Raw genomic sequence first — 25,126 nt, forward strand, 5'->3', positions numbered from 1 at the left:
GACTACAGGCACCAGCCTGGGCAACATGGTGAAACCCCGTCTCTACCAAAAATACAAAAATTAGCTGGGCGTGGTGGTGCGTGACTGAAGTCCCAGCTACTTGGGAGGCTGAGGCACGAGAATCACTTGGGCCTGGTAGGCAGACGTTGCAGTGAGCTGAGACTGAGCCACTGCACTCCAGCCTGGGTGACACAGCAAAATCTTGTCTCAAAAAGTTTCCTCTAGGCCAGGTGCAGTGGCTCACGCCTGTAATCCCAACACTTTGGGAGGACAAGGCAGGTGGATGACCTGAGGTCAGGAGTTCGAGACCAGCTTGGCCAACATGGTGAAACCCCATCTCTACTAAAAATACAAAAATTAGCCAGGCGTGGTGGCGAGTGCCTGTAGTCCCAGCTACTTGGGAGGCTGAGGCAGGAGAATTGCTTGAATCCAGGAGGCAGAGGTTGCAGTGAGCCAAGATCATGCCACTGCACTCCAGCCTGGGTGACACAGCAAGGCTCCATCTCAAAAAAAAAAAAAAAAAAAAAAGTTTCCTCTAATAGGTTCTTACACATTTCCTAAGCATTTACTTTTTTGTTGATACTGTAAATTGGTTTTGGTTTTTAAAAAACCATTACGTCCTCTAACCTTTTATGGTTTGTGTATGTGAAAGCTATTGATTTTTATATTTTATATCCTGTTTTACTGAATTCTTAGATTCTTAATTCATTCTTATCATGCCTTTAAGCTGCAGTTTTTGATCCACTCCTATGGCACCTATCATTTCACTCAGGAAAGTGGATTTTTTTTTTTTTTTTTTGGCATGACCACCAAAGAAGAAGCCACATTCTTTCTGAGTTATTAAATGATTAAATCACAAGCAAACACTTGAAACTTGCACAATCCCCCTACAGATACTGCAATCCATTCTAATTTTTAGGATTAATTTGGTTAGTACAGACTCTGGTTAAATCTATAAAACCCATTTGTAGCAAGAGAAGAAACAACAGGTATCTACAACCCGAAGATATGGGAGTCAACTATCAGAACTGATTCTAAAACACAGATGAGTCAGATAATTCAGGAACATCTCTTGGATAGCAATGTTCAAGTTCAGTGGAAAAAAGCACTCTAAAATGCACATGTGAAATCCATTTAAAGGAGAAAGACAACTAGTAAGGGCATCCACAATTCCTTTGAGTTCAGATACTTAGTGTGATAATGGATGCTAACTTCATGGCCTCAAGTCTGCTTAGAATGTCACTGTCCACTCAGGATTGGCCTCCCTGGACATGGTGAACCAATTCTGGTGTGCCTTATATAACTTCCTTCACAATACTCTACAAGCACATTCACAAATTATCTGGGACATACAGCATTTTCTTTTTTTTTTTTTTTTTTGAGACAGAGTTGCACTCTTGTTGCCCAGACTGGAGTGCAATGGCGCAATCTCAGCTCACCGCAACCTCTACCTCCTGGGTTCAAGCGATCCTCCTGCCTAGGCCTCCCGAGTAGCTGGGATTACAGGCATGTGCCACCACACCCAGCTAATTTTGTAGTTTTAGTAGAAATGGGGTTTCTCCATGTTGGTCAGGCTGGTCTCGAACTCCCAACCTCAGGTGATCCGCCCACCTCAGCCTCCCAAAGTGCTGGTATTACAGGCATGAGCCACCGTGCCTGGCCTAGTATTTTCTTTTAAGGCACTATTTAAATAATTTTTCCATAGGTCATTATGATTTGGACTTTTAATGTTCCTAGCAAGAGCATAATTTTTGGATCATTACTACAGGGACAAACTAAAACAAGATCAAAATTAAGAAATTCTTCAATATACAGTGTGAAAAGATACTGAGGAATGAGACTTTTTGAGAAGGGTTTGAAACTTAAGACTTTAAGCTTAAACAAATCTGAACAACTGTCCTTCCAATGAAAGCACTGATATTCATATAGCTGTAGGGTAATACCGAAGCTCACAGCTCACAAAAGGGAAAAAGAACCACATATTTTCCATCAGTTCACTCTGGCACTGATCACAGGAGTCATTAGAGCATGAAGACCAGGCAAACTTTACACATAGGTCCTGTCAACACAGTTTAGGGGTCCTTTCTCATCAACTGGAGAATTCCAAGTCTTTTCTCTTCAGAGAAAAGCTTAGCATGAATATATTTTTTCCATATCCCTGCCAGAAGGATGCACTCCAGTGATGATCACAGTAGCTAGAAGCTCTTCACTCTAATACACTAATAAGGTAATCATGTCTGGTAACCTATCAAAGATCATATATAAAATTCCACTAACCACCTTGCTTCACACATCACTGAGACTGGAAGGGATGGTGAGAATAAGAGATCATCAGAAGATTAAGACCCATGTAGGGGCCAAAAACCCAAGGTAACCAAGGGATCTGTACCTACAACAAGTATTTTAAGATGGACTCCTTCTAAAAGCTAATTTCTTTCACGCACGAAAGAAGCAGCATTAAAGTTCAAGTAACATATATTTGCTCAAAAGCAGATATATAATGGCAAAGAAAATCTTCAAATAACATCATCATTGTTAACTAAAGACAAAATAAAATAGATGAACAGATTTTCTTCTCTACAGACCCCTAGAGTTTCAAAAATTATGACCACATGTCCAACATGACCACATGTTTCAAAGCCTCAAAAATTCAAAGACAAAGAGCTTATTTGCATTAGGTTATAGGGGGATGAAAGATGGAAAATAAAAAATTCTTTTACTTAACCCAATTTATTCTGTCTAGACCACATACCTACTAGAAATACAAGGATATCACTCACTATTTAAGAGTGTCATACCCATAATACTTTAGTTTACTTAAAAGCTATATAAATAATTGTTTCCAAGGAGTATGATGTTGATGGTAAACTCTGTGATATAAAACTGATGCAAAATTAGCTGGGCGTGGTGATGTGCACCTGTAGTCCCAGCTACTAAGGAGGCTAACATGGAAGGATCACTTGAGCCCAGGAGTTTGAGGCTGCAGTGAGCTATGATCACACCACTGCACTCCAGCCTGGATGACAGAGCAAGACCTTGTCTCAATTAAAAAACAAACTAAGAAACAAACTAATGCAAAGAAGGAAAAGCCAGAAAATAATCCTAAAGCTCTTTGCCTTATTTTAAATCTGATCAACACATTTGCTCCTATCCATTGGTTTCTGCTAAGTAGTAAAACCCTACTTACAGATTTTTCACTTAACAGAGATACAATATTTTTTGAAATACAACTAAGTATATCTGTTTAAAAAAAGTACGTGTGTGTGTGTGTTGGGGGACTTCTGATTTTACTGATTGGTATTTTTTTTTGAGATGGAGTCTTGCTCTGTCACCTAGGCTGGAGGGCCGCAGTGCAGTGGTGAGATCTTGGCTCACTGCAAGCTCCGCCTCCCGGGTTCAGGCCATTTTCCTACCTCAGCCTCCAGAATAGCTGGGACTACAGATGCCCGCCACCACGCCCGGCTAATTTTTTTGTATTTTTAATAGAGATGGGGTTTCACCACATTAGCCAGGACAGTCTTGATCTCCTGACCTTGTGATCCACCTGCCTTGGCCTCCCAAAGTGCTGGGATTACAGGTGTGAGCCACACCATGCCCCGCCTGGTGTCTTTAAAAATATGAGGAAGAATAGCCTAATAACTTACTCTGGGATGATGAAGGCAGGGAAAATATAAGAAACACAGACATACATATCCACTTTATTTTGTTTTGCTTGGAAACGACTGTTTAAGATTAAACTAAGATTCAATCTATGAAGTTGAGCCAAAGGGCAACACTACCAAGAGGGCTATATGAAGTTGTTTTCTAAAGCTATTTTTGTTAGGAAATTTAATTTCTCTAGTTCCCTTTCCCATGGTGAAATAAGGACAGTTCATTCTGTTAATCTGGGTTTTCACCCTGACTCTAGATTCTCCTTAATTATACCTTTATTCCTATCCAATATGGCATCGTTTGACTTCCTAAGAAATCCTCTGCCCTCTTTCATTCTCTAGTCTCATTCTCTTTTAGTCTTTTGCTTCCCTCTCGTTATCCTTGCTCCCCTTTCTCTCTTATCACCCCATATGGCAAAAACATTATCTATCTAAAACTTGGTTTAGAAGGGAAAATCCAAAGGAGAGCATGGAGGATAAAGGATCACTTAAGAAATACATGCTATTGGTCTGAAGGGTCTCCTAGAGAGACAAGACTTGGCAGTACTTTCACAGTCAACTAATAAGAATTGTGAACAGGGATTGTTGGAGAAGGATGGGGTTTTGAGTAGACCCCTGGACAAGCCCCCTATTTCTCATGGGAGTTGGTAAGCACCACAAAACCACAGCTGAAAGGAAAAAGAAAACTCCACCACTGGCCTTTTTCCGAGCGTGGCCGCCTTCCGCTCGGCTCAGTGCCCGCCACATGCCCAGGAGTGCGTCTGGATCCTTGAGGGGCGCCCTTCGCAGGTGGACAGTGCTTACGCTATACTGCAAAAGAGCCAGAAAAGTGCCCATGAGAACCAGAAAGCAAACTTCCAGCCAGCAGGATCATCTCTCTAGGCATCTAAGATGGGGAAATCAATACAGGTATCTAGGCAGCATCTGAATGCCAGGAAAGGTGAGGGAGAGATAATTTCCCCCCCTCCCCTGTTCAACATAATGGTGGTAGAAGGGAAGAAAATGTATTCTCTGTGACTTATCTACTGGGAACTAGACAAGGCCAAATGATAGGGGAAATGTTGTCATTTGTAATAGGCAAAAAAGAAATAAGTAAAGAAGAAAATGTCCTAGGGTCTAAATCTAGTTATGTAAGAAAGTCTGTGCATGCTGGCACGAAGAATTAACGCTTCTGAATGAAAGCAACCCATTCCACCACCTGTATAATGCCATTCTTAGAGGAAAAGTAGAGAAAGTAGAAAAAGAGGGAAAGAACTTCATTTTAGGATATAAAAAAATAAAGCACGAATACACCAAAAATAAAAGGCTGACATTCTCAAAAGATGGCAATTCTCATTATCTCACCGTAAGTTAGACAAAAACAAAAGAAAAAGAGTTGATAAAGCTGAGTACAGAATATGAAACTTTGACGTTAAAGAGATCTTCGGGTAGCTCATAACCTCTCCAGTCTTTTTAACTACTATGTTCGTAAACTGCTTAATATGAACCTGCCTATTAAACAAAACAGAATTAGAAAGCATGCTTTAGACTCTTAGCAGTGGAACAAAAAAAAGAAAAGAAAAAAGTCTCTAATGAATTAAAAAAACTTAAAAAAAATTTTTTTTACCCTATTTAGGTAGAAGTAAATTTCCTACAAACCTGATCAAACTCAAAATCTCAATCCTCCTAAGAAAAATGAGAGGGGCCAGGTGTGGTTGCTCATGCCTATAATCTCAGCACTTTAGGAGGATCACTTGAGGGCGGGAGTTCAAGACCAGCCTGGTCAACACAGCAAGACCCCATCTCCAGAAAAAAAACTAAAAAAATCAGCCAAGTAAGGGCATGTGCTTGTAGTCACAGCCACTTGGGAGGCTGAGGTTGGGAGGACTGCGTAAGCCCAGGAGTTAGAAGCTGCAGTAAGCTATGATCACACCACTGCACTCTAGCCTGGGTGACAGAGCAAAATTCTGTATCTTAAAAAAAAGAAAGAAAAATGAAAGGTTAACAATTATCTGCAGAATACTGTATACCATAATAACTTCCAAACTTTCAAATGTTCTTCTCAATTCAGGATGGGAGTGCTATCTGATGAAGGTGGTTACTGGCATCATCTCCTTATCTAATTAGCCCTGTTAAATAGACTTTAAATATTCAGAGAGGTTTGCTGGTTTTCTTCCAGATTCCAAGTGACTAGCGAAAATAGCAAGCACAGGGGCTCAAGAAAATCATTCCAGCCGGGCACAGTGGCTCACGCCTGTAATCCTAGCACTCTGGGATGGCAAGGTGGGTGGATCACCTGAGGTCAGGAGTTCGAGATCAGCCTGGCTAACATGGTGAAACTCCATCTCTACTAAAAATACAAAAATTAGCCTGGCGTGTTGGTACGCGCCTCTAATCCCAGCTACTTGGGAGGCTTAGGCAGGAGGATCACTTGAATCTAGGAGGCGGATGTTGCAGTGAGCCGAGATCATGCCAATGCACTCCAGCCTGGGTGACAGAGGGAGACTCCGTCTCAAAAAATAAAATAAAATAAAAATAAATCATCCCAGGACACCAGGTTGATGAAGTAACCTATCTTATCCTTTTCAGATTGACACGCTACATGAATCAAGTGGATCTCTCACATACACACACTTCCTTGGCTTAAGAGAACAGGTGCCCATTCTGGAAAATGTGATAATTAATTATAGGAAATTTATTTATTTATCAGAAAATATCAGCTGGTATGCTAAATGATCAGGACTACTCTAGGCTCCAGCAACCTTTATTTTCTAAGATAACTGCTTCTTAAAATCTCATCTATAGCACAATTTGATCACAGCATGTCAACTTCTCTTGCCTGTCCTTTTAACAGGGAGTTGACAATTGACCTGTGTCCTTTCCCCACAAATTAGATATTCTTCCATTTAATTTTCAAGACTAGGGATCATCACCTGGTAGCCAAGGAAGGTAACAAATCTTTTTGGCAAAGGGAACAAACCAGTTAATCTTAAAGACCATGTGGGATCAGCTCCTATGTGATGGACTAATAAACAGCTCACAAAGACAGTGTGGTTATTTGAGAGGACAGAGGGAGGACTAGATCTGGTTGTCACCTGATCCTGGGCCCCATGGAACCAAAAAATGATCAAAAGGTTACCAGAACACAAATAATAATAGACACCAAATCCCAGATTTCTCATTAACTTCAAGTTTTAAGAGTGTTTCCGGCCTGGCCGGTTGGCTCATGCCTGTAATCTCAGCATTTTGGGAGGCCAAGGTGGGCAGACTGCTTGAGCTCAGGAGTTCAAGATCAGCCTGGGCAACATGGCTAAACCCCGCCTCTACTAAAAATACAAAAATTAGCCAGGCATGGTGGTGCATGCCTGTCATCCCAGCTACTTGGGAGGCTGAGGCACGAGAATCGCTTGAACCTGGGAGGTGGAGGTTGCAGTGAGCCGAGATCATGCCACTGCACTCCAGCCTGGGCCCTGGATCACAGAGTGAGACCCTGTCTCAAAAAAAAAAAAAAAAGTGTTTCCTAGAACCAGAAAACAAGGTTCCTTCTACTAGGATAAAACTAAAATGTGGGCTGGGTGCAGTGGCTCACGGCTGTAATCCCAGCACTTTGGGAGGCCGAGGCGGGTGGATCACCTGAGGTCAGGAGTTCGAGACAACCTGGCCAACATGGTGAAACCTCGTCTCTACTAAAAATACAAAAATTAGCCAGGCATGGTGGCAGGTGCCTGTAATCTCAGCTACTTGGGAGGCTGAGACAGGAGAATCACTTGAACCCAGGAGGCGGAGGTTGCAGTGAGCCGAGATCACACCACTGCACTCCAGCGTGGGCAACAGACTGAGACTCTGTCTCGAAACAACAACAACAACAACAAAACCAAAAAACACTAAAATGTGAAGCAACACCAAAGAAGTGGAAAGTAGTTTGCAAGAATGGCTCATCTTGCTCTGTAGGGCATTCTAATAGGAGGAACAATGTCCTGCCAGTTTCATCAGGCCAGATAGTTGGCTAAATCCCGGCTGGAAAGCTGGGTGCCATGTTTTCATGTAAAGAAGGGTTGAGGCTGGTAAAGAAGAAGCTACTATATTGCACCACGTTCAGAAAACATCTGAGAGATTCAGACAGAGTATAAGGTGGGAGGTACTCTGAACCCAACGTCAAAGATAACTTGTTAAAGGCCACAAGAGGAAGAAAGCAGACCGCATCTGAGGGAATGGACCACCATTTTCCACCTAAAAACAGGTACAGAAGGGGGTAAATCTCTATAGTTTTTTTGATAAACATAAGGAGCTAGACTACTTAAAAGACACAAGCAGCCTCCAAAGGGTCCGAAGCACTGCACTAAACTCCAGAGACTGATCCAACCCTCTAACCACATCCAAAACCTGAGTCATATGCTCTATTACTAGACCACCAATATCAGGTCACTGCATCAATGCCTTTCCATACTTTTCATTCTCAGTCTGCCCAACAGCACATTACCAGTAAGTTATGGGGGTTAGGGGGCAGTCGATCTATTTCTCATCAGCGATTTAGATCAAAATTCTGTACTTCTGAAATTTAATTTTTCACTTAAAGGCTCAAAAAGATGCCAGGTGTGGTGGCTCAGGCCTGTAATCCCAGCACTTTGGGAGGCCTAGGTGGGAGGATCACTTGAGTCCTAAAGTTTGAGGCTGCAGTGGGCCATGATGGCATCACTGCTCCAAAGTCTACACGATAGAGCGAGACCCAGTCTCAAGGAAAAAAAAAAAAGAAAAAGAAAGATGAATAAAGTGAGAAATCAGAGTTTCAAAAAAGACCTCGAGAACTTTCTAATTGACTTTGCCCAGATGAGACCATGGCATTTGGCTAAAGTTGAAAAGATCAGAGCAAAAGTGGAGTTGTTGTAAGACAGTTTAAATATAAGTCAAGGTCCACCTTTCATACAAAGGTGCCAGACATGCATTTGGAGCACCAGGAGCACTGGGTACCACTCAGGGAAGGTTTAGTTAAGATGAATTTGCACCAGACTCTCAAGTTCTACTCAGATGGCAACTTGAATGTGATGAGGTTCCTTTGTCACTCTTCCTTCCTCATACTCAAGGGAGACAGACATTAATATGCATAAAGGAATTTTATTTAGAAGCCGCTAAAAACTCCTTTAGATTAGTTTATACATGGTTCTCAAACAGCTTTCTCCTAACCAGTGGTTTCTCCTCTTGTAGATCTGATATTTTATAAAACAATGACAATTACAAGTGGGCCTTCAAAATGGTCCTTAGCCTGCTAGATCCCAAATCTCAACATATTTCCAACAGAAGAAAATTTGTTTTCAACAGCTCTTTCATACTGTGAGAGAATGTAAACTAAATTTAAGAGAGATTTGCTCTAAATTCTTTTCAATAAAAATACGTCCAGTAGGAGAGTTAACTGAAGGTTTTGAATATGATGGGTGTGTGATGGGACAATTTCCCATATCTCCGATGAGGTATTTAAGTGGTGGTGGAAATATTCCTGAGTTGGGAGATTCTGAGGTTTTGGAGTTCCAGTGAAGCTCTGACCAGATATATTTCTTACACAAAGACCAAGAAGATTTTTCCTCCTGTTTCTGGATTAAATTGTTCTTTGTGGTAGCTACAGTGGACCCGGTGAAAGGCTCACGCGGCAGGAAATTGATAGAAAATCTCGAACCAATAGTTTATTTTCTTCTCCATCACTTTAAAGCACACAATAGAGGATGGAGACAAAGAATCAAAAACAAAGGATGATCAGTTCCTCCAAATAGAAATGCACAAAGGTATTTAATAAGGGCAAATTATTTTTAAAACAAACGGAAGTACGGTCAGGACAGTGAAGCAATCGCATATGCATTTAATTTCTGGGAAAACATGAAGAGTACAAACAACTAGCTAGGTTTATAACTCAGAGGCAGAAACTTGTTTGATGACATCTATTAAGCTTTGATAGCCGCCTTTTCGAGGCCCTACTCTTCACCACTTCTACTGACAGCTCCCCCTACTCTTATCCCAGTACAATCGAGCTGGTGAAGAAAACAGCAAAAGACCTTGGTCCTAGACTCAAAAAATATTTCCCCGACCGCGCCACTTCCTCCAACAGCACCAAGTCTAGCTCCATCTCCGTCCCCTGCGGATTCTAGGCTCCATCTATCTTTTCAAGTCTCCACCCTCCCTCCCCCACTCCCAGGCTCCACCTCCCCCGACCCTATCCTTTAGGCGCGCCTCTCCTCTCTGGGACTTTCACAACCACCAGCGACATCAATCTCTCGCTTCCTGCTCCACTTCTCGGCGCCCAGATCTCTAGCTGGCTCAGGCTCCCCATGTCCCCAGCCGGTACGGAGCTGCGGTCAGCGGATTGTGCGGCTGAGCCATCCTCGTGACGGTCCCGCCTCACTCACCCTCCGTCACCTCCAACACCTTAATCTGTTCTTCAGCAGCCGCCCGCACCTCCTGTACTGGGGATAGGATCCCGGTGAGCGTATCCACTAACGCCTCCTTCAATCCTTGTGCCACTGGACCCGGCAGCCCGGAGGCCGCACCAGCTGCCGCTGCCGCCGCCATCTTTTCTCCCCTCAGCCCGCCAGCCCCGCGGCCGGGACCCGCCACCGAATGACGGCCCCCGCGCGCGGCCAATCCGCGAAGCCGCGCCTGCGCACCAGAGGCGGGCGGGAGCGGGCGGAGGGCGGGGAATGAATCTAAGCCTCCAGAGACATCGCCTCCTGCTGCCTGAACGAGAACTGCACCTTTCTCTGCAAGGATCACTGGATTTACGTGAAAACTGAGCCCCAGACAGGTTAAGGGGCTTTCCTAAAGTTGCACAGTAAGTTAGCAATCTCATTTGGAATAAAGCTCATGATATATGACTTTATATTCATGCATCTTTCAGGTGTTAGGAGAGAGGAGGCGGGATGGGAATAGATGTAGAGGGCTTTAAGGAGAGAGGTCTGGGTCACAAACAGCTCCTATTTTAAACCACACTCTTTTCCCCCCAAACACTGAAAAAAAGTTGGCTTAAGTAACTCTCTTCATCTTAGCCTCAGGAATCCAAAGGGGGGAAAATAAACTAAAGCAAACTGGGAAGTGGAAGTGGGAAAACCACGGCCCAGTCCCTTAGTTTTCCAGCCTAGATGAGCCCAACCTCAAAGCTGGGAAGTGGCTGGGCAGGGGAGACACCGGCATGTGAAAGGGAGTTTCCTCCAGAGTGAGTGCTGTATGTGACTATTTGAGAATGAATCCTATTTGTTGAAAATGTATAAATTTTTTTCCCTGAGAAATTATGGCTGGACATCTAAGGGGTGCGAGAACGAGAGCAGTTTGATGATACGTTTGTCAGCGGCTGGTCGTAGAAAATGGCCCACGGTGCAGAGCCGTTCCTAAATAGTGGAGCAGGTGGAGAGGATGAGCGCTCCAGTGAGGCGTTAAAAATGCAGGGTGTGGCCAGGCGCAGTGGCTCACGCCTCTAATCCTAGCACTTTGGGAGGCCGAGGCAGGAGGATCGCTTGAGCCCAGGAGTTCGAGAACAGCCTGGGCAACATAGCGAGACTTCGTCTCTACAAAAAAATTAAAAAATTGCCCAGGAGTGGTGGCGTGCGCCCTGTAGTCCCGGCTGTTCAGGAGGTGGAGGTGGGAAGATCACTTGAGCCCAGGAGGACGAGGCTGCAGTGAACAGTGATTGAGCCATCGCACTCCAGCCTGGGCAACAGAGTGACATCTTGTCTCAGAAAAAAAACAAAAAGCAAGATGTAAGCCAAGGCAGGAGGATCACTTGAGCCCAGGAGTTCCAGACTGTAGTGTGCCGTCATCATGCCTATGAATAGCTACTGCATTCCAGTCTGGGCAAGATATACAGACTCTGTCTATAAAAAAAATAAAAATAAAAAAAATGCAGGGCAGAGTGGCAAGCATGTAGTGGCAGAAAGGATAGAATGTCGTTGGAATGGGAGGTTCTAGAGCAAATAGGAACAGGTATTTTTTAGTGAGCTGTTCAGGTTATGTGCCTTCAAGATGGTTCCCAGAAACCCTTATCAAGTGAGTTCATTCTCACATGGCAAAGGAAACCAGTTACCAAATCCTAGGTCACTTCCAAGACTGTGGATGCTGGACTGGTAACAATCAGGGATTAAGTCATCTTCATCAGAAGATTACGTCAAAAGAAGGTTTTCTCAATTATTTATTTATTTATTTTTGAGTTGGGGGGGGGTCTTGCTATGTTGCCCAGGCTGGACAGGTGATCCTCCCACCTCAGCCTCCAGAGTAGCTAGAACTACAGGTACACCCACTGCAACTGGCTTGAAGAGAGTTCTCAACACACTTGTCACTTCCCATGTTGAGAGGGCAGAGATGAGTTATGTTACTACAATTTCATAGGGAAAAGATTGCTTCTTGGACCCTTCAATTTTGCAAAGGGGAATAGTAAGCCTATTTACTTTCTTGAAGTGGCCAAGAGAAGTTGAACTTGATTACAACAGCTTCTAATAGGTCAGTTCACTTTTACCCCAAGAAGAAAATTTAGCAAAGTCAAGAGGGTGGTATGTTTTCAAACACTGCAGCAACCCAGATGGAGGACTCCAGAGCTGGATGTTTTGAGATCCAGTGAAGGATTCTATGTCCATAATGTGCGAGCAGGGGTTCCTCCCACCCCCAACCATGGGAGTCAGGAGACTCTAGCTTAGAGTTTCGGGTTACTTCTGGGTTAGGCAAATGACCACAAGCAGTCTGGCCTTGCCAATCAAAGAGTGGGCCACAAGATAAATGGAGACAGAAACCAGGCAAAGAGGGAGCTAGAGAACCAGTGGACAGTACAGGAGATAACTTTATTGAAACGCAGATGGCATTGAACAGATGAGTCTTGCTGGGAGGAGACATGCCAGATGGACAGAGGGCCCAGATGAGGGGTGGCCTCAGTGGCGATGAAGGAAGGCCTCTTCAGCTGGCTCTGGCATGAATTTTATTTTTAAATAATTTTTTATTTAAAATGAATTACTGAGGGGACAGCCCAGCTCTCTCTTCATGATTGTTACCGCAACTATATACAACAGTTTGCTTTCCAGATTCAGTTTCGCTTTTTCTACATTAGATATAAAAGGGGGTAGGTTGAAAGAGGGGAGGGTGAAATAAAAAACATAAACACACAGACATACACATATCCTGGTTTGGGATTTTGCACCCAATAACTTAAAAAAAAAGTGTTGCAAAAACTTCTGCCCACTCTCCACCTGAGGAACACCATGCATTTGAGAAACACGGACTCTGTCACATAAACGGTGCTGCCTAAAACAGTATGGAGGCGGGGAAGGAAGCTAGCAGGGGTTGGAATTCATTTTGAAAAAAGATTGTTTTGTTAGAAAAAGCAAAAACAAAAAAGCGTTAGAAAGTGGGAGCCACTGCACAGCAGTAGCCCAGAGACTGGCTGCGATATGGTAGCTCTGCCTTGATATCATCTTCGTGTCTTCAGGCATAGAGAAATGGCAGAGAAGCAGGAAGACCCCAGAGGAGATGGCCAGAGGATCCACCGTCAGCCTTCTGGGGACTAAGGAGGTGATCTTAGTGGAATTATTTTATACTCACCTCCCCTGGGCTTTAGTCCTTCCTCCAAACACTTAGTTCCAGAGCTCAGGAGACCTATTACTAGCACTGTATGTTTCTTTGTGCTTTACCCAGGTTCTCATACAGGGAAAATTGACAAACTTGAAACAAAACCAGTTCTAAACAGCCTCATCTCCCCCATGGCCCAATCAGCTATTTTATGAGTTTGTAAAGATATGAAGCTTTTTTCAGATTTTTTTTTAAAAAGGATCTTACTTGGCAGGGCACTGTGGCTCACACCTGTAATCCCAGCACTTTGGGAGGCTGTGGCAGGTGAATCACCTGAGGTCAGGAGATCGAGCCCAGCCTGGCCAACAAGGCAAAACTCCGTCTCTACTAAAAATACAAAAATTAGCTGGGCATGATGGCGCAAGTCTGTAATCCCAGCTACTCAGGAGGCTGAGGCAGGAGAATCGCTTGAACCCGGGAGGCGGAGGTTGCAGTGAGCTGAGATCGTGCCACTGCACTCCAGCCTGGGTGACAAAGCGAGACTCCTTCTCCAAAACAAACAAACAAACAAAAAACAACAAAAAAAGGATTTTATTCTATCACCTTGGCTGAGTACTTCTGTATCCAGGTCCTGCTGTGGGGAAAAGAGAGGAGGAGCACAAGGACTGAAGTGCCCAGGGCTGTGTCTTCGTTATGCAAGACTCTCCTATGAGCTGAGTGGAGTGTGGATAAGGGGCCTTTCTAGGATACTGGAGCCCTACACTGTTAGCTGCCATACAGAAGGAGGTTCTGGCCTGGTTCTCAGGCCCAGCAGTGCCCTTTATAACTCAAATAAAGGAGAGGGATGTTGCTGGGAGAACACGTTGTCATGGAAATACAAATTAGATTTTTTTTTTTTTTTACTTTTTCCATCCTATTACATAATCAGCTCGGAATAGATACAAATAATTCGGCAGAAGAGCAATCTGGAAGAGACCTCCAACTGCTTTCCTTGTTGAAGCCCGTTAGTGTGCCAGGTAGTAATTTCCAAGGCATAAGGTTTTTCTCTGAAGGTTGTATTCAACTAGGAAAGATGCAAACATTCTCCTAACTTCCACCCAAAAGCACACATACCTTTCTTTGTTAAAATAAATGGAAAAACAGAAACACAAGGAAGCATGAGAAAGGTGACTTTGAAATTAACGTTAAAGTCTGAATTACAACCTAGAACCTTCTTATTTTGGGCCCCAAAGCCTCTCAGTGTGGGAACTCCAATACTTTAAAGGGCTTTCCCTTTAAAACAGTTGAATTTAGTGTGCATCAGAATCACCAGGAGGGTTTATTAAAACATGGATTGCTGGGTCCTCTCATTAGAGTTTCTGATTCAGCAGATCTGGGATGGGATTGAGAATTTTGTTTCTAACAAGTTCCCAAATGCTGCTGATGCTGCTGGTCTTGTGCCATACTTTGAGAACCACTGCTTTAAGGAATGAGAAACCAGGGGATCACTCACTTACTTCCATGATCACTCTTGTCACAGAAAATTCTCCATGGTAAAATCATGAAGAAGAATGACCAAACCATCAAACTGGAAGGATCTAGTATACGTAGGTTGAATTTTCAACTGTCTTTGTCTCCCTGCAGCTTTGGCATTTTGATAGGTATCCTGCCTTCAAGGCTACATCTTCTGGGTTACTACCACCTTTCCCAGGATCTGTGGCCGGCAGTGCTCGCTTCCAGGGCTAGGCTGAGCAGACATGCACCCATGCACCCTGGGCAGTGGGGAGTGTCAAGTTGGTGGCCCCATGTATCCGTAGTCAGGTTGATTCAGGACTCATTAAAATATAAGGCTGATTGGATTATAAGGGGCAATATCTTCAGGCTTTGGCCTTTGGGGAACAGTGTTAGTAAGATCATTTTATTACTATGGCCTTCTCAGTGGAGCCATGAGCCAGAACTTGTGAGTAGTATATCCATCTCTATTAATAAACCCTCTGCAAAAGCCCATTTTTCCATCCCATCACAGGGGCTGGCTTATGAAGTCTGCTTCTTAACTTTAGCTTAGTCAGTGCCAAGGAATAAGGAAAGCAAAAATAAAGTATGATGAGGAACTGCGCTTGGTGATCTGGGTCACTTTAGCACTTACTCCCTGTGTTAAATGTGTGATTAGGACAATTCCCCCGCCCTCTCCAAATAATGGCAATAAAGAGTTCTTAAGGTCTCATGCAGATATCTCCTTGATCTTGATTTGGAGGACTGAGTCCCCTTCAGTCAGGCAAATTTTACCTAAATGCAGGGTTTCTATGTGGATGCCATGCCAAGTGAGGATGTGAGGTGTCTGTGAGAAGCAGCAGGCTACCATTTCTCTCTTCCTACTCTTTTAGAATACTTCAGGAAATAGCTACTCCTCAGACCACTGTAAGGGGTTATCCCTCTGAGTAGTGTGACCCTTGTTTCAGAGAGCTAGAAGTGAAGAGATGGTGAGATTAGGTACACTTAGTCTTGCAAATCAGGAAAACCAGAAGGCAAGACATTAAGAGAGAAAAAGAAGCCCTCTATTTTGTCTTTAGTACTTAAGGAATATGGATAGATCAGTTGGAAAGTTGGCAATTCAAGACCAAAACAGTATACCAACCAATAAGGGTTTCATTGTAGGGTCTTCCCATGGACTTGTAGCAGATTTGTCTTCCCTGCCAGCCTCTACCTTCCCAATGGTTAGACATGAAAAAGACATGGGTACTTAAGGATTGACACAAAGACAAAGATAAGCACCGTAAAGCTGCCACAAAGCATGGATTTTAAAAAATACTTTGAAGCCTCAGAAGGTAGGAAACAGCAACAGCAAACTGCTCTTGTGTGTGTGAGAGAGGGAGACACACACACACACACACACACACACACACACACACACAGACAGACATCAGGTCCCACATTAGCCTCCAATGACCTAGTATTTTATTTTTAGTGCCGAGGCAAGGTCTGAGAAACAAGTACATTGGACAAAACTTGTTGGTCTTCTTCATCCAGAAATTAAGGGACTCAGCTCAGGAACCTCTCCTGGAGTTGTGGCTCTCCCCATTGGTTGACATTAGATATTGAATTCATGTCACTTCCTAGACAACTGTGGTGAGGGATGGAGTTGGGGGGCTGGAGAGGAAGATAATAGCACAAATACCAGTATTAGGCTGGATTCTTCTGAAGGTGCCTGGTGGTTGATAATTTAGCTATATGGGACCCAGTGTTTCTTTTCTGATGGATCCCAGTAGTCTCAACCAAGAAGGAGGACGTAGGTGGGAGAGAATGCTGTGGATTTGCTCCTTGCCATAAATTCTAGGGCAGTGAGTGGGGAGCTCAGGTTTTCTGCTTCAGAGAAGTCTGGATGAGTGTCCCAAGGGGTTATAGCACCATGAGGAGGCTCAGCCTTCTGCAGTTGCCATATAACTGTGATTCCTTCATGAGAATGATCGATCCCCACAGTGAGGGGCCCAGATGTGCAACTGTAAACAGGGTCCCAGGCTCCAGAGGGAAAGCCAAGGCTTCAATACCACCTCACTAGATGGGAACACACTTTCTGGAGGAAAGCCATTGGAGACCTGGGCTACATGCAGCAGTCAGCTGAGAGTACAGGGTGGTGGATCCCAGGAAGAGAAATAAAAAGTCATAGCTTGAGGCCTCCAGAATCAACCTGCTGAGGATCCAAATAAAATTCACGGTGGTATCCATGGTTACCAGAGAGCCAAGAATCCCTTTGGGGTCGGAGGCAGTTGGAACGAAAGAAGGGGTTCTCCCCACTCCTTTTTCTCAAGTAGCCAGTAACATCCATGGCAGAAGGCACTGGCTGGGCAGCACCAGAATATAGAGTGAAGCGCTCAACCATCAGATTAAGATGGCATTAAAAGTCTGAGCCTTGCCATGGAACTGGAGCTTAGGATAGGATTTAGAAGAGGCCTAGATCCCAAGCAGGCCCATCCAGTCTTCTCTTCCTTCTAAGTTAGAACAGCCAGCTCGGGGGCCTCCTCATTCTGCACAGCAGAGACCTTAAGGCAGTGATTTCAGCACCATCCTTGGACACACAGCCTCTTCCCACCACAGAATTGCATATGTTACAGCTGAGTTGGTTAGGGATCTTCACAGCTCATGGAATTAGCAGCAATAGCAATAATAGTTTCCATCATACAGAACCCTGTCATCCATGGGAGCTTACCACGTGAATGCAGAAGCTTTTGTGAGGGGCAGCCTGGACCATCTTTTGGACTTAAATGAAAATATATCGATATGAAGATTCAGATGCATCTACTCCTCAGCTGGGTGGAACAGAGTGATCCAGGTTGGTATGCCTATAGATTCTGATAAAGTCTTGTGCTACTTAGGAATCTGAAGAGCAAACACTTAGGCCGGTGCTCATTGCATATCCTTGACCTGCAGAGTCCTGAAGCTTCAGCCTACTAGGCAGCTCAGCCTAGAAGCTGGTCCCGCAGGGCTTTCAGAAATGGCAGGAAGTAGACTTGCCCACTCCTGACAAGCAGGATTCCATAGTCCTTCAGGCTCCATCTTAATTGACCCCAGATCTTCTGCCCCCAGTATATTGTACATCTAATCAAAAGCTTCTTTCTAGCTGGCTCCTTGGGTTTCAGCTACATTTCTTAGATGATCCCGAAGGTCTAGATAACAAGGGGGCATAGCTTAATGGAGGTTAACATTTCCTACTGGACTGTAAACTTAAGGGCCCAAGTCTTGTGTGTGTGTGTGTCTGTTTTAACCTAATGATTTGTACATAGTGAGTACTCAGTAAGGACTTGTCAAATGAAAGAACAGGGATTGCCAGACCTTCAAGGCAATGGGAAAGGAGCAAATCTGCAAAGGTAGGATCTCTTTGGAAGGCAGGTATTAGCCACCAAGTCAAACTCCTTGAGTCTTATATTCTGATTGGGATGATCTCACATGGATGTTCAGTCTCTTATATGTGAATACTCACTTGTGAAAAATAGTAAGAGCCAGCTAGGATATTTGGATTCAGTCAGGCACCATCAGAATAGTGCAGTGAAAGGCCAAACTGGCCACAAGACAGAGGAATGTTTTCAATTTCCTGGTTTTCCTCTGGTCCATGATAAAGCTCAGAGTAACTCTTCTATCAAGATGGGGCTATACCTTCTCATAACAGAGGCTGGCAGTTGAGCTACCCAGCAGAACGTGTGCTTTCTCAAAAAGGAAGTCAAGGGAACTGGGTTCCTCTTCTCCCTCTACTTCCGAGCCAATCATGTCTCATATAAGCCCCACGGATGCCAAAGATAGTGGCATGGCAGGTGTCATGCCAATTGCATGGCATCAGATTCTCCAGAGAAAACCGACTTGGAAAAGCCAAACTAACCCCTGGAAAAGCAACCCGAGCATCTCATGGACATGTGAGGAAATGGGAAAATGGAAAAAGAAAAAAAAAAGGGAAACAAAAAAATAAATAGGCAAATTGGAGAAAAAAATGAAAACAAAATAAAAAACAAAAATAAAAAAGTAGGGTTTATTGACTCTCATGCATGTTAAATTAGAGGGTAGAAAGACAGAGCTGGTAGTCTTTCTCTGAAGGCTGTAAGGTTATTTTTGTGGTTTGATGGCTTCTCAGGTTGGCAGCCATCTTGTTGATGTCCCCTATGTCATCCAGAGGGCAGGAGCGGGCAGCTCTCTACCTTGGCAACTGGTTCCTCTCTCTCCAGCTTCATCCTTTCCATTGTTTTTTGTTTCTTTGCTTGTTTTTGTTTTTCATTTTTACCTTTTACAGATTGATTTAAACATTTTTTAAACCACATGCTTCTTTTTCTGGGCTCCAGCCAGATCTCTGGGGGAGGAGTTGTTGGCAGTGGTGATGGAATTGGGAAGGGTCTGTGAGAAAATCTGAGGAGCTTCCTGCCTCCCTCAGATCCCCCTCACATGACTGTCTCTCTCAGGGTTGCTTGTGAGAATCATTTAGGAACTGCTGCAGTGTTTTGATGTTTTCTGAACCCCTCCCCAGAAAGCCCAGGAGTTTGTAATTGAAACAAGAAGTCAAGGGAAAGACCCAGAATCATCTTTTCCCCAAAGTCATTAGAGGAGGCCAGTAAATGTGTTTAGGGGGCACAAGTTCCCAAACGCCACCCCACCATTCCTTCCTAGGAAGTTCTCAAATGTACAGCACCAAGAACCTGTCCCTCCTCTTTCATCTCCTCCTCCCTCCTGTTCTCCTCCTGGGGCTGGAGAGCCAGTGCTCTGAAAGAGGAGAGGGGAGAGGAGGAGCTAAGATAGCTGATGCCAGCGTTCTGCTGTCCGGGGGTGACAGTGATTGCCGAACCCTTAAAGTGTTGCCTGAAGGTTGGGGTCCAGGATGGTTTCTCGATCTGGAGACTCAATGTAGTTGGCAGCTTCTTGAAGTTTCAGCAGCATGGCCATCTAAAGGGGGGCAAAAAGATGGATTTATGAGAGTTGGGACTCTGGGTCCTGCCCACAGAAGGGAAACAACAACAATAACAAAATCCTAACACTTTGGGAGGCCAAGGTGGAAGGATAGCTTGAAGCCAGGAGTTTGCGATCAGCTTTGAAAACAAAGAGAGACCCTGACTCTAAAAAAAAAAAAAAAAAAAAAAAAAAAATTGGCCAGGCGTGGTGGCACACAACTACAGTCCCAGCTACTCAGGATGCCAAAGCCCAAGTGGGAGGATGACTCGAGCCTATGAGCCTAGGAGTTTGAGGCAGCAATGAGCTTTGATGTCATCACTGCATTCCGGCCTGGATGAAAGAGCAAGACTCTGTCTCCAAAAAAAAAATAATAATAAAAATCTAGATCATGGGTCTGATTCTTGGTTTCTTAGTGATGAAGAGCTCAGAGTTTAGAGTGGTTTGTGAAAAGGCAATGAGGATTGCTTCAATGATAACTGTGACACACGTGTATGTATAACAATTACTTGGGAGTATGCCTGCTATACAAGGGACAAGGTATCATTTATAGAGGAATACCACAAAAGAATGAGACCACTTCTGCCTGCAGGGTGCTTGCACTCCAGGAGAGGAGGGAAGGCCTGAACATACCAATGAATACTGGGAGGAATGTGAGAAATGCTATAAAATAACAATTTCCCCTTCTGATAGAGTATAAACCAGCAGCTAGACACTGTATTATTATGAACCTATTTCTCTCCAGCTTACCAACCGTGTTGCTTCATGTCAAGTCTAAACACCTCTATGTACTCACTTCCTTCTCTTTACTTACTTTTTTCCCTGGACATGTCAAGATTGGTACTTCAATTTCAGCTAAGTAAGCCTGGTGCATTTTCTGTTGAATCTGCTCTCCACATTCTCTTCTGTCTACATGATTATTAATAATCTTCCAATTTAAAAGCATTTTTATACAGATAGCATCTGTTTTTAACAAAGTCAAAATTTTAATAAAAATATATTATGATTATTGAAAGAATTTCCTATGGGAAAGATAGAATTGTAAGGTCATAGGATTTGCGCATGTTAAGTTTTAATATAATCTGCCAAATTATCTTCCAAAATGGTTTTATCAACAACCACTCCCACCAGCGGAGTATAAAAGTCTATGCTTCCATACATACTACTTTTGCCAGTGTGAAGTGGTATCTCTTTTTTTTTTTTTTTTTTTTTGAGACGGAGTCTCGCTCTGTCGCCCAGGCTGGAGTGCAGTGGCACAATCTCGGCTCACTGCAAGCTCCGCCTCCCGGGTTCACGCCATTCTCCTGCCTCAGCCTCTCTGAGCAGCTGGGACTACAGGCGCCCGCCACCACGCCTGGCTAATTTTTTTTGTGTTTTTAGTAGAGACGGGGTTTCACCGTGGTCTCGATCTCCTGACCTCGTGATCCGCCCGCCTCGGCCTCCCAAAGTGCTGGGATTACAAGTGTGAGCCACCGCGCCCGGCAGTGAAGTGGTATCTCTTGTTTTAATTTGCATTTCCTCAATTATTGGAGAGGCAAAGGATCCTTTTATGTTTTTAGTGGCCATTTGCATTTCCTCTAGTCAAATGCCTACTCATATCTTTTTTTTTTTTTTTTTTTTTGAGATGGAGTCTTGCTCTGTCACCAGGCTGGAGTGTGCAGTGGTGTGATCTCGGCTCACGGCAACCTCCACCTCCCGGGTTCAAGTGATTCTCCTTCCTCAGCCTCCCAAGTAGCTGGGACTACAGGTGCCTGCCACCATGCCTGGCTAATTTTTTGTATTTTTAGTAGAGACGGGTTTTCACCATGTTGGCCAGGATGGTCTCAATCTCTTGACCTCATGATCCACCCGCCTTGGCCTCTCAAAGTGCTTGGATTACAGGCATGAGCCACCACGCCCGGCCTTCATATCTTTTTCCTAAGAGATGGGGTCTTGCTCTGTCACCTGGGCTGGAGTGCAGAGGTGCAATCACAGCTCACTGTAGCCTCAACTTCCCAGCTCAAGCAATCCTCCCGCCTCAGCCTCCTGAGTAGTTGTGACTGTAGGCATGTGCCATCACACCCAGCTAATTTTTTTGTTTTTCTAGAGATGGAGTCTCAGTATGTTGCCCAGGTTGGTCTTGCACTCCTGGCCTCAAGCCATCCTCCTCCTGTCTCAGCCTCCCAAAGTGCTGGAATTACAGGTGTGAGCCACTGTGCCCAGCTGTTTATATCTTTTATCCATTCTTCTGTTTGGAAATTTTAGATATTTTAGATACCAGTCTTCTTCTGGCTACAGGCATTGCAGATATTCCCCCCAGTTTGTACTTGGCTTAGCCTGCTTTCTACGGGAGTTCCATGAACTCATTTAGCGGAAGTAGTCTTCAGGATCACATCAGAGGAGAAGCAGAAGTAGAGAGAGTTCTAGTGTGCCCTACTGCTCTACTTCTTTGGTTAATATTCCTACATCATGAGGTCTACCTGAGACTTGGGTCTTTGCTAGAATACATCTTGCTGGGATGCATTATTATTTAGCTTAAGCCAGGTCTCAGGCATATGATCTTTATAACCCCAGATTCTGATATTCAGAGCTCCTCACTGGCCTCAGCCTGGTCCTGGCCTTGCTAGTGCTCACTCTTTACTCTCCAGGCCCCCATCAGTGTATGTATGAAAAGTGCGAAGAATTCAGGGTTTTTTTAAACTTATTTTTTTCTTTTTTGAAATACAGACAGGGTCTCATTATGTTGCCCAGGGTGGTTTTGAACTCAAACAATCCTCCCACCTCAGCCTCTTAAAGCAGTGGGATTACAGGTGTGAGCCACCCTGCTGGTCAATAATTCAGTTCTATAATAGTCTTATTTTTACTCTAGAATGGCTTCTACTCACCAGAGGATCTGAGTCCAGAGAACTTGGGGTGCTGTCTTTGACTGTCCTATCCTCAGGAGGTGAGGCAATGCTGTGAGGGCCCACGGTGGGTGGGGGCAGGTGGTACAGCTTTGATTGGTCTTGTTGGGCTGATGGCCAGGGAAGTGTGTCCCGGACCCATTCCACTGGGTCCTCCCAAGCAGCTTTCTGTCCATGGACCTGGAAAGAAGGCAAAATATGATTACTGTGGGGAATTAACAGATTAGAGGCTTGTTCATGCGGTCTTTTGGTAATTCCTACAAAAAATAGGCTCCTTAAAAATGTGCACTTCCTGGCTGGGTGCAGTGGCTCACGCCTATAATCCCAGCATTTAGGGAGGCCAAGGCGGGCAGATCACTTGAGGTCAGAAGTTCAAGACCAGCCTGGCCAATGTGATGAAACCCTGTTTCTACTAAAAATAAAAAATAAAAATAAAAATTAGCCATGCATGGCGGTGCGTGCCTATATAATCCTACCTGCTTGGGAGGCTGAGGCAGGAGAATCACTTGAACCTGCAGAGGTTGCAGTGAGCCACTGCACTCCAGCCTGGATGACACAGCAACACTCTGCCTCAAAAAAAAAAAAAAAAAAAGTGCACTTCCTCAAATGTAAATCCTCGAGGCTCTGATTTCTGTGGAGTTTTCCTGAGTTTCCAAATAAGGAAATAAGTTGGTATAAATTGTAAAATAATTTTGGAGGATAATTTAACAGATTGTATTAAAACTTTAAAAAATATTTAATTTTTATTTTTCAATTTATTTTATTTATTTTTTAATCAACAAAAATTATATGCATTTATGATGTATAACATGATGTTATGAAATATGTATTTGCCATGGGATGGCTAAATCAAGCTAATTAACGTATGTATTACCTTACATATATATTTTTTCCCAGAGGGAGTTTCGCTCTTGTTGCCCAGGCTGGAGTGCAATGGTGCAATCTTGGCTCACTGCAATCTCTGCCTTCTGTGTTCAAGCGATTCTCCTGCTTCAGCCTCCCAACTAGCTGGGATTACAGGCATGCACCACCATGCTCGGCTAATTTTTTGTATTTAGTAGAGATGGGGTTTCATCATGTTGGTCAGACTGGTCTTGAACTCCTGACCCCAGATGATCCACCCGCCTTGGCCTCCCAAAATGCTGGGATTAACAGGTGTGAGCCACTGCACCCAGCTTTACCTCACATATTTGTGTGCGTGTGTGGTGAGAACACTTAAAATCTATTCTTGGCTGGGTGCAGTGGCTCACACCTATAATCCCAGCACTTTGGGAGGCCGAGGTGGGCAGATCACCTGAGGTTGGGAGTTCGAGACCAGCCTGACCAACAAGGAGAAACCCCATCTCTACTAAAAATACAAAATTAGCCGGGTAAGGTGGCACATGCCTGTAATCCCAGCTACTTGGGAGGCTGAGGCAAGAGAATCGCTTGAACCTGGGAGGTGGAGGTTGCAGTGAGCTGAGATCCCACCATTGCACTCCAGCCTGGGCAAGAGTGAAACTCCATCTCAAAAAATAAATAAATAAATAAAAACTATTCTCTTAGTGATTTTCAAGTATATGACACATTGTTATTAACTATAGTCACCATATTGTACAATATATCTCTTGAACTTATTCCTCCTGTCTAATTGAAATTTTGTATCCTTTGACTAACATCTCCTCAACCACTCCTACTCACCTACTCTCCTGCCCAGCCTCTGGTAACCACCATTCTACTTTCTGCTGCTCTGAGTTTGACTTTATTAGATTCCCTGTATAAGTGAGTTCGTGCAGTATTTGTCTTTCTGTGCCTGGCTTATTTCACTTAACATAATGTCCTCCAGGTTTATCCATGTTGTTGCAAATGACAGACTTTCTTCCCCATCCCCCAACCACCCCACTTTTTTTTAAGAGACGGGGTCTTGTTATGTTGCCTAGGCTAGACTTTTAGCTCCTGGTCTCAAGAGATCCTCTCGCCTCAGCTTCCAGAGTAGCTGCTGGGACTACAGGCATGCATCATCATGCCTGGCTTTGAATTTCCTCCTTTTTTACAACTGAATAATTTTCCATCGTGTGTATATATACCACATTTTCTTTATCCATTCATCTACTGATGGATGCCTAGGTTGCATTAAAACTTAACATGCACAAATCTCATGACCCTGCAATTTCATTTTTCTTTTTTTTTTTTTTTTTTTTTGAGACGGAGTCTCGCTCTGTCGCCCAGGCTGGAGTGCAGTGGCACTATCTCGGCTCACTGCAAGCTCCGCCTCCCGGGTTCACACCATTCTCCTGCCTCAGCCTCTCCGAGTAGCTGGGACTACAGGCGCCCGCCACCACGCCCGGCTAATTTTTTTTGTATTTTTAGTAGAGACGGGGTTTCACCGTGGTCTCGATCTCCTGACCTCGTGATCCGCCCGCCTCGGCCTCCCAAAGTGCTGGGATTACAAGCGTGAGCCACCGCGCCCGGCCTGCAATTTCATTTTTCAAGTAGGAAATGTTTCCACTTTAGTCATAACACTTAATTTTTTTTTTACTTTCTTTTTTTTTTTTTTTTTTTTTTTTTTTTTTTTTTTTTTTTTTTTTTTTTTGAGACAGAGTCGCCCTCTGTCACCCAGGCTGGAGTGCAGTGGCAGTGATCTAGGCTCACTGCAAGCTCCACCTCCCAGGTTCACGCCATTCTTCTGCCTCAGCCTCCCGAGTGGCT

The 25,126-nt window shown here is 44.1% G+C and overlaps 2 protein-coding genes across 8 annotated transcripts in view; both read right to left on the reverse strand.

Annotated features, from left to right (window-relative positions):
* The window catches only part of IPO9 (importin 9), a 49,008-nt gene extending 38,772 nt beyond the window's left edge, over positions 1-10,236 (reverse strand). For 2 of the 3 annotated variants that reach the window (XM_032136975.2, XM_058430893.1), the window contains exon 1: positions 10,022-10,235. In XM_032136975.2, the coding sequence (XP_031992866.1) occupies positions 10,022-10,184 (163 nt within the window). In that variant the 5' untranslated portion in view covers positions 10,185-10,235. Of the gene's footprint in view, positions 1-10,021 lie in introns of all 3 variants that reach the window. The other variant, XM_058430894.1, reaches the window with a different exon arrangement.
* Positions 10,237-17,456: 7,220 nt separating this feature from the next.
* NAV1 (neuron navigator 1) overlaps positions 17,457-25,126 on the reverse strand; it is a 283,952-nt gene continuing 276,282 nt past the window's right edge. For all 5 annotated transcript variants that reach the window (XM_032136971.2, XM_058430891.1, XM_058430890.1 and 2 more), the window contains 2 exons: positions 22,421-22,618; positions 17,457-19,553 (listed from right to left, as the gene is read on the reverse strand). In XM_032136971.2, the coding sequence (XP_031992862.1) occupies positions 19,458-19,553; positions 22,421-22,618 (294 nt within the window). In that variant the 3' untranslated portion in view covers positions 17,457-19,457. The remainder of the gene's footprint in view (positions 19,554-22,420; positions 22,619-25,126) is intronic.

This window comes from Hylobates moloch, unplaced genomic scaffold (assembly GCF_009828535.3).
Source record: "Hylobates moloch isolate HMO894 unplaced genomic scaffold, HMol_V3 SCAFFOLD_18, whole genome shotgun sequence".
Taxonomy (NCBI): Eukaryota; Metazoa; Chordata; class Mammalia; order Primates; family Hylobatidae; genus Hylobates; species Hylobates moloch.